A 10,947-nucleotide genomic window follows, 5' to 3' on the forward strand; every position below is an offset into this window, starting at 1 on the left:
CCCGTACCTGAATTGCTGCAGGGCGTTCGAGCCACTTGCTGCCACCGACGTGCTGGGTGCTGGGGGATAGACGGGGGGGAATGTCCTGGGAGGGAAGTTCATATGCGGGCCCGTTATTCTCTCTTTTCTGGCGTGTGCCTGACTTTTCTCTTTTGGTTGCTAAATGGGACGTGTAGCCAGATGCCCCCAGCTGAGAGCATGGCTCTGGCCGGCTGGCCAGTGTGCTACTCTGCTTCCGAGTGCGAGTTCGGATCCGAACAGCTTCTTACAATAGGACCCTCCATCTCCCGTGCACGCTTCCGCCGGGTCCCTTTTTTGTTTCGTAAGCCAGCAAGTGTGGCTTTTCCCCTTTCCCCTCTCCCAATCCCAATGGAGGTACCGGCGACATGGCCACAGCTTCCTGTACGCTTACCTGATCATCAGAGGAAAGCTGGGATGGCACCAACCGCCCCTCTCCTCCCCCTCTTCCCCAATCCCAAAAAAGTACTGGCTGGCCGCCAATGACGCAGGAAGAACATGAGAATAGACGCCATTTCCCACACCATCCCATCCTCTCCTCGTGCAGCCTACCTGATCACTACGAGCGGGAGAGACCAAAAGCCTACACATATTAGTCTACACTCCTGTTCCTTATCCCAGGTTACAGCAACGATCCCGAAATGGCCGAATCATCTACCAACCCGCAGTCGGCGTCGACCTCAACGCCGCTGCCCCGCGTCGCGATCCAGTTCTGCACCCAGTGTAAGTGGATGCTTCGCGCAGCATATGTAAGTACAAGCCAAAGGGCAGGAGGGGGGCACCTCGCTGCCTGGTCTTTGGCCATCCATCTTCATTTTCTGCCTTTCCTCATTTGTAAACACCTACCTTTGTCTGCCGCGCGAGGCAGGCCACACTTACACGGGTCCTACCTCTATACGGGAGGTGACTGTTGATGACCTCATGCTCGGCAACATCCCTGACACCTTCAACCTACTCTTCCAACCCCTCCAACTCGTGCTTGGCCTAGTGTTCCCCCTTTCCTCCGTAATTCAAGCCCATCATCCGTCCCTTCTACCTACGCAAAAGCTAGGTCTACATAACTCAGTAAGAACACCTCTCTCACACCACAAACAGTTCGCCCAAGAGCTCCTATCGACATTCGGAACCTCCATCGGCGAGGTCGCCCTACAACCCTCCACAGGCGGCACCTTCACCGTGACGCTGACCCACCAAACCCCGGACGCGACAACGACCTCCTCAACGATTCTCTGGGACCGCAAGACCGAAGGAAGCTTCCCCGAGACCAAGGAGCTCAAGCGCCGTCTCCGCGACGTCATCCAACCCGACAGAGACCTCGGCCACGTCGACCGGAAACACTCCAAGCCTACAACGACGACGACAACAGCAATCACACCCGAAACCTCTACCCAAGAAACCCCGACCTTAGCCTCCGACGCACTCGCCACGGCGCCGACAATGACGATGCCTTCCTCCGCAGCCGCCTCGGACGTGGTCTCCCAGCTCAAGAAGCACCCCGCCAACGCAGGCCACTCCCCGACCGCTGGCGAAACGAAATCCACCTCCGAGAGCAAAGAACAGAGCTCCTCCTCCTCTCTAAGCGACGCAGCCCGAGACGCCATCGGTGCAGCCCGCGCGAACAAGGGACAGCAAGCCAAGGCTGAGATCTCGCCCGCAGGCCAGCTGCCTGGTCAACAGTATGCCGATGCGCCGGCCAAGTTCAACAAGGAGAAGTGCGAGGACTGTGCTTGAAAAGGCCCGAAATCCCTATAGATACAGCCGGCACCTGGTCTGGCAGGTCGATGTCCTTCAGCCCTGCCCTGCCTTTCTCTGGTGTGGCCAGCCCTGCTAGCCAGGCCTGGCGCGCGGAGGCCCGGAGCGCGGGACCAGCCGTAGGTTGCACCAAGGTCACGGGATACCAAGCTCGCAAAGGTTGCCCCGACTGCTACCCCTAGGTATTCGAAATGTCTCGCAATATCTGTTGTCCGGTGGCTGTAGAAGTTGGGGGCGGTAAGGAAGGGCTTTGGAATGTGAACAGGGATTACTAGCGATGCGGACCTGGGGATCGGCACGGACGGGAACGTCTACGCGGCATCTCTGTGGTACGCGTGGGCATGGAGCGTTTAACTAGACGGTACAAAATATGCATTGCATGATTTCAAGAGCATTCTGGTCTGTCAGTGGGAGCTTACAATCGTCAGTAAACACAATCAATATACACAACGAACATGTCACGTCCGCATCCAAATGTCCAGTCAGGTTGATCAAAATGTATAAAGGTTGGCTTTTCATTGCAATCACTAGCCGCAGCATCCTCCTTTGCGACAGCACTCAACGTGAACCTGACCACGCCGGGTCAACCCCACAGGAATGCCTAGAGCGAATTGTTTACAGAGACCATCAACTCGGAGCCGGATTGTTAGACCCCCTCATTCCAAGATCGTACACACAGTGAGCTGTGCAGCGATCCCCTGAACGCATGTCTCAGTAACGGACCTCTGCCGACCATACGCCCCTTTTCCTCCAGCGTTACAAGAAAAGAAGGAAAAAAAGACCAGAGTCAATGTAGAATAGTACAAGCAAAAAGAGAAGTGAAAAGCGACACTCAACCCCCCAAAGATGATGACGAGCCTCCCCCTGTTGCCCGGCCGATGAGCAATGCCTCCTTTGAGAAACCAGAATACCAACCCCACGACGGGCTTGTTTCTGCCTATGCCGAGTAAATTATAGTCTTACAAGTGCCACCGCGACATTGAGCTGAGACACGGCCCCCTACGGCCGCGACGCAAGCTCGAGGGCACAAGAGTGGATGTTCAAGTTCATGTGATCCCCGTGACCACGATGGATATTGCCAATTGGCGCCTCAGCACGATGACTTTTGGACAAAGCCTTTGTGGCAGTGGCGGCTGGTGGGACAAGTATTCCCACAATGGAACAGTACATCGAGGCTGCTCTTGACGCGTTATTGGCGTACAAATCACTCATTATTACAGCCCTGGGTGAGTTCATGTCCACCGAGGGGCTTCGCACAGAGGCACGTGAGACGTTGTGATGGCCATTGCAAATTCCAGTGTTTTTGTGTGTTTATCTTCTGCTACCAGACAGCCGTAATCGTGAACAGTTTGCGCGGGTTGTAGTCGGTGGGTGGGCTCGGGAAGAATCGGACAAGTCGAAGAGTTGACGGAGGGTGACTCAGAGGATCGAGAAAGCGGGAGGACGGTGTGAGGGGGTCGCGAGAGACCCGCATCGGTGGACGTAAAAGTAGAGCGGTCGATATGGGCGGGAGGCACTTAACGACGGCCAAACCTAGAAAGATGCGCATGTTCGTATAAACTCTTAATTTCACTTGGAAGCGGACTTCCGGGGAGAGATGACGGGTCGGCTGTTGCCTCCGAAACCACCAGGGACGTACTTTTGTTTCTTCTCAGCAGGTTTCAGAATCTGTGGGAGAGTCTCGTCAGTTTACTTGGTCGGTACAGTAAAATTTCTATCGTCGTCTTCTCACCTGAAACGAGCAGAGCAAGCTCTCGTCCACACTCATCATGGCTCCGGCATTGTCGAATTCTCCGCAGTAGTTCGGTGCACTGAACAGGGTCACGAGCTGGCGCTTGGAGAAGAACTCGTAGCCGTCTTCCACGACTTGGTGGGCACGGCAGATCAGATCCATATCGTGCTTCTGGAGGAACCGGGACACAACGTCGGGACCGAAAGTGAAAGAGACACCTCTGTCGTTTTCGCTCCAGCCTGTGATGTCCTTGTCGGGATCAGACCACAACAGATCGCAGAGAAGACCGCAATCAGGAATCTGTGGTTCGAAACGTTAGTCTACAAGCAAAATCGAGACGAGGCCAACACTTGGCCTCGTGAGGAGTGCAACCATACGTCAGTGGGTCGCATGACGCGGCGAATCTGCTCCATGGAGTTCAGATCAGGGCTGAGACCGCCGTGCATGGTGAAAATCTTCTCGTCGATGATAGCGGCGATAGGCAGGCAGTTGAAGCAGTCCGTAAATGTCTTCCATAGCTTGATGTTGTAGCGGCGCTTGCACTCGTCGTAGAAACCGTAGATACGGTTGATGGAGGCGCACTCGTGGTTGCCGCGGAGAATGAAGAAGTTCTCGGGGTACTTGATCTTGTAGGCGAGCAACAAGCAGATGGTCTCGAGCGATTGCTTGCCACGATCGACGTAATCACCCAGGAAGAGGTAGTTGGCCTCGGGAGGGAAGCCGCCATACTCGAAGAGACGCAGCAAGTCGTAATATTGTCCGTGGATATCACCGCAGATCTGGGTGAGGGGTTGGCGTCAGCAGGTCTGTGCAACTCGGGGAAGGCAACGCATAGGGAAGCAAGACGACCTAGCCAGGCCAAAAGACTGAGCGTACCTTGATGGGAGCCTCAAGCTCAAGAAGAATGGGCTGGGAGATGAAGATCTCACGAGCCTTGGTGCACAGGTAGCGGATCTCGGCCTCGAGAAGCTGCACCTGCTTACCGGGACGGCTTCCACGAACCTCGAGGAGGCGGTCGATTATCGAGTCAAGGTCGACCTCATGTTGGTCCGCCATCTTTAATCCTCACCAGCCAGAGAGATGGCCCGCTGATACCGAGGGGATTGTTCGCGACTGCGGCAAAGCGAGAGTACTGAGTGGGGGTATACTTTGCAGCGGCCAGAGACAAAGAATGCCCAGTTTACGGGAATGATGCACTTCTCGTGTCTATTCAAGAAACGCGTGGTCAGTATGCCGCAAGATGGCGAAATGCTTATTTGGCTGCTTTTTTTTGGGAAGCGCGCGGGGAGGTTGAGGGCAAAGTGGTGGTGAGTAGGCAGGAGAGGGGAAGCGCGAGCGGGACAGGGCAAGAGACTTACGGCGAAGTGATCTCAGCTCTTGTAGGCCTTTCTTTCCGGGGAAGAGAAAGCGACGACAGAAATGCTCGACGTTATGGATTATTCGCAGACCAGAAAGTGTGGTAGCGTCTCGCGTCGTCGTTGAGAAAATTTTCGTCGTCCCTGTGCGGGATCGAGTTCGCCTGTATGGGGTGGGATTCGCCGCTGGAGATAGGGCCGTCTGTTGATAGCTTCGCCTTTTTTTCAGCAGGTACCGCTCTTGCCGTAAACAGCGATGCGGAGTTCGTCTGTTTGATTGATCGTCGTTGTTTTGAATGTGTTGAAGAGATGGAAATCTCTAGATCGCGTTGTCGTCTTGAATAGACGTATCGTCGCCGTTGGGTCAAGAGGTGGCCTCGTGGGGGAAAAAAGAGGCTTTGGGGGAGGGAGAGGTGAGGGTGGGTTTGAGGAGGATTTTCGTGTTTTGTGTTGGGCGGCGGCGGGCTGCTCGGTCGGAAAGGCAGGAGTCGGCAGGAGGAGCGCAGAAAATGGGAGAGGAAAAGTGAGAGGTGTGGAGGGATTGGTCTCCTCTGCCTGCGTCTGGGTGAGAAAAGCGTGAGGGGGGTCACTCGTACTACAGGGGGGAAGGCTAAAGAGGGATAGTGCTATGGGCACTAAGTGATCGCTGATGGGTGTGGGTGGTGCAGATATTATGGGCTCTGGAAGCGTTAAAGGCAGGCAGGATGGGCAAGAAAAAAGAGATGGCAAACCCAGAGGCGACGGAGAAAATTAAATTAGGTTGCCTTTGAGATGAATTTGCACTTTGTACGGATATCTAGGGTGCAAGAGGGAAAACAAGGTGAGAGCGGATGTCATGTTATGTCTGCTTATGTTGTTTTGTCTCTTCTTCTGTTCGCGTTTCCGCTGCTTCACTATGTCGCTCCAGAACGGACAAGCGGCTTCAAGAATATGAAAATGAAAAGCGAAGCCGAGGATCGTGGTCAGAAATGAGGCAAGGCGGAGGGCGAAGAGAAGGGGAAAAAAAAATTAAAGAGAGGGAGATCTGTACAGGATAAAATTGGGGTCGAAGTAGTGTGTGGTCTCGACTTTTTTTTTTCTTCCTCAGTCCCCGTCTAATCCGTATCTACGTTTCTTTTTGTTTTTTTCCTCTCGCGCCTGCCAACTAGGTAGATGCCGCCCCCGACTAAGGTACGTACGCGCATCGCTCCACGTCCTCCCGCCTGCTAAGGAAGAGTTGCCCTCCCTCCATAGGTAAGGTAAGCACACCAGCAAGGAAGTGAGGGTGTGGTGTTTTGAAGCGTGTCCCTGGTGGGATTGGCACATTTTGGTGCATCACTGCATCTTTGCATCAGCAAGCGCCTCCCGTTGTCCGTTTCTCAGCACGCCAGTCGCCCACCCGCCGACCAGCCAGGGAGCTTCAGGTTGGGCAGGAGTGGCAGGCACGTTTTTCTCGGCGACGGGAGGAATGGGAAAGCGCGACCCAGGGCATGCGTAAGGTACTGACTGGTAGGGTACCTAGCTGCGGCAGGGGGTGCCTGCCCTTGGGTTTTGTTCGCGCCTTCCCTTGCTTGCCTCTCACCTTACCCGTCTTGCCGGCCACGGCAACTACCGTAACACGCCTACCTGCCTCACCTTGGGTCAGATACATCTGTATGGCATACATAGTAAGTAGGATGGTTGGTTTCGATATCTTTCATACCTAGGTATAGGTAAGTAAGGTAAGGTATGTGCAACATCATCTTAGGCAAGGGCTTTTTATATTTATTAAGGTATTGAAGCCAGAAGGTGCTGCTGGGAGATGCTCCATAAGGATACCTACTCTACCTTATCCAAGGAAGCATGATGGCAAATCTGTCATGGTATTGTCCCTGAAGTGCCAGTCTGGGGCATTGTCCACCCGTGGAACACAGAGAACAAATCCACGACCCAGCGGCAAGGGTCAGCCACAGGGGCCTCATCGAGCCTGAAAGCTTGCTGGAGGTGAAGCTCCTCAGTTGGGAGTGGTAACACTCCATGAGCGCGGAAGCCTGTGGGCCGTCTCCGTATGCCGTGGTAGTGGACGTTGGGCTGGGGGCCTTGGACGTGGTACTGGTGGATGAAGGTGTCACGCACCGGGGGTCATGAAGAGATGAAAAACCCCACCCGCCGGACCGACTGGCTGTTGACCATGGTCCAAGTCATCGAATCGACGGGACCCGCCGCGGGAGCTGGAGCTGGAGCTGGAGCTACGGCTGTTCTAAACTTGTATCATGGCGGCGTTCCGCCGAATATCACATCCGGCTCAGCCTCCCCCTTGATAATCCCGAGCGTCTAGTGCCAAAGTCATCGCCCAACTATATTTGCTGCTCGGGCCTTGGTACCCACATCTGGTTTGTTTACATCCAGAAATGTTTCTCCAAATCCCCGAGTGAGAGTCCTTTCCCTCCCTTGCAACCAGATATCCGGCTTGCAAACTAACAGTGCGGCCCATGCGAGTCAAACATTTGGACGGAGATTATCTGCCCAACCTTACGTACCTAGGTAATACGCGCAGTAGGTCATTGGCATTGCATTGTGATAACTTCCTTCCTATGCATGCAGTTTATTGATACACCTGTTCTGATTCCATGCAACTCTACCTATCTTAGGTAGGTACCATTAACGAGCGTCTCTGGATTATTTGCCTCGGAAAGGTGTCCGGTAGGGAAGGTATGTTTGTGTGCCGGTCTGCCGCCTGAGGCCTTCCATACGTCACTGGACAAAATAGTATGCCGGCCAATACCCCAACATACTAAGGTAGGCACGTTCCATCGCCTACCGCCCTATCGATGCTGTCTTTCATATTGTACGAAGTACTTGTCTTTTCTATTATCTCTCTTTATGCTTTTTTCTTCAAGTATTTTTCATAGAATCAATAGGGGGCAAAGAAAAAGGAAATGGTAATGATAGTAGCAGGGATCTAGACAAGTCGAGCGGAAGATTATTCTGTCACTCACTCGACTGTCTCTCTTTCCTTCCACCTGTGGCTTGCGCAGGCGCTGAGCTTGATTTCCTTCTTACCTTAAGCTTTGCCTTCATACATCTTGGCATTTGCTTTGTAAGATCTGTCCCTCGTCCCCAAGCCTGCCACAGACCTGACGCTGATTACCCACTGGCACCTTACAACACAGAAAGACGTCTGCCACCACCGTTTCCGTCCATCATCCACAAGTCTAGATTGCAAGACATCTCGGGCCAGAAAACCCACAAACAGGGCGATAGTCGTTTGCCAAACAAATCACTAGTCTTCCGTTTCAACTCTACTCTATGTATAGCACTCGAAATTCCACATGTTGCAGCCTCTGCGACGCTGAGCCGACAGGCTTGAACGAGACCGACGACGGACAGCGATGACCCCTTCTGGACCGATGGTTCCCCCAACGCTCAGCTTGTGCCTTCCCTTCAACAGCGCAACGGAAGCAATCCCATCCATGCCGCCCTCCCTCGGCATCTCCCTTCCTCGTCTCCGCCTGCGAGCTGGTTTCTGAGTGTCACTCCTCAATCATAGCAACATGATCATCAGGGTCCGACCCCGAATAGGCCCCTGAGTAACGCCATGTCAGACGGTCTACCGGGTGGCCACACAAGTCAAGGCGCTCGCCAATACCACCATTCACCGCATTCATCTGAAGCCGCTCGCGCTCGACACAACCTACATTACCGCTAGTCATCGTGTGTACGTGTCGTGTGTTTCTCGCACCGGAACTTTATCAATGCTGCTGAAGACGACGGCGAATCGTACGCAGACCAGACGCTCCATGTTTCCGCGTCCAGGGACAGTCAACATCTATACGTCGGAAATCCTCAAGCATCCAATTGTTCGCAGGCGCTGCTCCATGGCAGTAGAATATGAGACAGTGACACTCGAGTCCTGTGTCTGCCTTGTTCAATGAGTGACGCTCTCGGTCCACGTTCGCTTTCAGACACCACCCGCCTATACCCCAACCCTCCAAAGACTTCTCCGTCTCACCACTCAATAGATGCCAAGATTAGCCTCTACTCAATACTCAAAAGCTTCCCCGCGTGGCACGGCCACCTGAGGGAAAACGCCAACGCTTCGAAGATCAGCTGAAGAGACATGCAAGCCAGCTCGATGCAGGACATTCTTTCCGTCCTTTTTGGCTCTCTCCCAGGCCTCACATCCGGCCCGAACATTTGACGACTCGTTCGAAATATCAAACCCGCGAGGCAACAAACCCAGTGAGTCAGATCAAGACATACCAATCTAGCGTCGATCATATCGCGGTATCGACAGAAGCGTGGTTCTGACACCACTGCAACCACCGTTAGGTGCCAGCATCAACCCAGCCAACTGCTACCGTTGAGAATCCGAGCATTATACTCTCACAAAACGGCTTGAATCGGGTCAAGGACTTTCAAGGGCAGCAACCAACCAAAGGCATAGTGATATTTCCCTACCTAACTTACATCAAAGGCCAACTAAGCATACTCTTCATCAGACAGGGCTGTGGAGCTGCTAAGATGGGCTAACTGACCCCATTCCTTTGACCGGCTCGATGCCTATTCGTTCCCTCGTCCAGAGCCTTGCCCAGCTCTTAGTTGCCAACCAGAGGCTGACGGTGGCTTTTAACCACACCCACCAATGCGCTCTAGGTTCTGACGACCGAGACTTGAAGCGGTCAAGGCGAAGATTTGGCACGGGCACTCAATGGAGAGATATCACCCGAAAATCGAAAATTGTCTGGCCTGTAAAATATTGGGGTAGCCTTATTGCATTGGAAAATTTCCCAGCCGATCTTTGAGTGAATTCCGGCACATGCCGTTCAATTTCTCTCTGCTGAAAATGTGGACGAAACGGGACCTCACGTCACGTCAGGGCCGAAATGTTCAACAAGAAAGTGACTGTGGGGAGACGCAAGCTACGGAACGAACGGCAAAAGACTTCGACCGCAGCAAAAGTATGCCAACTACGTCAGTCATGTGTCTGTCTGCCTGTCAGTCAGCCTGCATCCACGGAAGCTGTGCAGCATGTAAGTGTATGAAGATTGCGTCAGGTCATGTCGTGCAGCACATCCTCCTTTGTATTTACTAGGCATTCTGCTTGATAGGTAAGGTAATCAGTTGAGCCCATCGACTACAGACACGCTCGCGGCCGTCGGCCAGGACCGAAAGATCTACATCTGAGTACGGGTGCCCCTCCTATCCAAGAGATGCCATGGCCGCCGCTCTCAGTCGATGAGTAGGGGGAGAGGGAGGGGCAGTCGGGGAAAAGTGGCCCAGTTACATCAAGTCAAGTAGTTTACGTGATCCAATTGGCGACGCCCCCATCCATACCGACGTCCCTCCCCCCGCTCGCTGGCTGACCTCTGCCCTTTCCAGCGTCCAATGAGAAAAGCCCGTCAGCCATGGCTTCGAATGGGTACAAGCCACGCAATTCTGCTTTTCCATTCAGATGAAGGCCTTTTCAAGTCCATCTTCCTCCTGGTTAATACCCCCAACTTTTCGGGGGTGGGTACGCATCACATGACTGCCCCGCGACGTCCCGCCATCAGGCACACTCACACACACACACACTCACTTCTACGCAGTGGTGGGTTGGTCGTGGTGGTCGTCATTCCTCACCGATTCAATGCCCCTCCACCACAGACTGAGCGACGTGGCAGCGCATCCCTAGTGCCCACCCTCCCTCCTGCCCCTCGTGGACGTGTGCCTAGGCAGACAGAACATGTGGACTCTCACTTCCGCGCAGCCTTGTCATGTTTCTGAAGTTGCAGTTCAATCGTTATACTCTCAGCTAATGGTTTGAGGCTCTTGAGTTTCTTTGCATGAAGTTTTGAGGTTCCCTTAAGCGTGATAGCCGCTTAGGGATGAGGCTCCGTTGAGTCTAGGTAGTAAGCTCGCTTGTAGAAAGTAGTGTCCCTGACCATTTTCACGACCCATCTCATCAAATGCTACAAGGCGTTAGTACATCCGGCTCCAGTCTTTCTCTAACTTGCACTTTATTTCGAAACTACTCATAGACAGATACAAGGGAAATCAGGTGTAGATAGATATGTGACTTACTATCAGCCCCTGGGAAAGTACGTACATATGTAGTGGCGCTATCTTGCGATTGATGGGATACCGGGT

At 53.5% G+C, this 10,947-nt stretch overlaps 2 protein-coding genes across 2 annotated transcripts; one reads left to right on the forward strand and one right to left on the reverse strand.

The window, feature by feature from the left end:
- Positions 1-659: 659 nt before the first annotated feature.
- On the forward strand, positions 660-1,749 carry N0V96_007968 (uncharacterized protein; the record flags this gene model as incomplete). The annotated part of the gene is made up of 2 exons (XM_053194357.2): positions 660-767; positions 1,114-1,749. The coding sequence occupies 2 exons, from the start codon at positions 660-662 to the stop codon at positions 1,747-1,749; spliced, it is 744 nt and encodes a 247-aa protein (XP_053048207.2).
- Positions 1,750-3,339: 1,590 nt separating this feature from the next.
- Positions 3,340-4,558, reverse strand: GLC7 (type 1 serine/threonine-protein phosphatase catalytic subunit glc7; the record flags this gene model as incomplete). Its single annotated transcript, XM_053194358.1, has 4 exons — positions 3,340-3,438; positions 3,503-3,802; positions 3,880-4,281; positions 4,379-4,558. The coding sequence occupies 4 exons, from the start codon at positions 4,556-4,558 to the stop codon at positions 3,340-3,342; spliced, it is 981 nt and encodes a 326-aa protein (XP_053048208.1).
- Between the last annotated feature and the right edge of the window lie 6,389 nt (positions 4,559-10,947).

The sequence above is a fragment of the Colletotrichum fioriniae genome (genome assembly GCF_027942845.1).
Source record: "Colletotrichum fioriniae strain IMI 355084 chromosome Unknown scaffold_9, whole genome shotgun sequence".
In the NCBI taxonomy this organism is placed as follows: Eukaryota; Fungi; Ascomycota; class Sordariomycetes; order Glomerellales; family Glomerellaceae; genus Colletotrichum; species Colletotrichum fioriniae.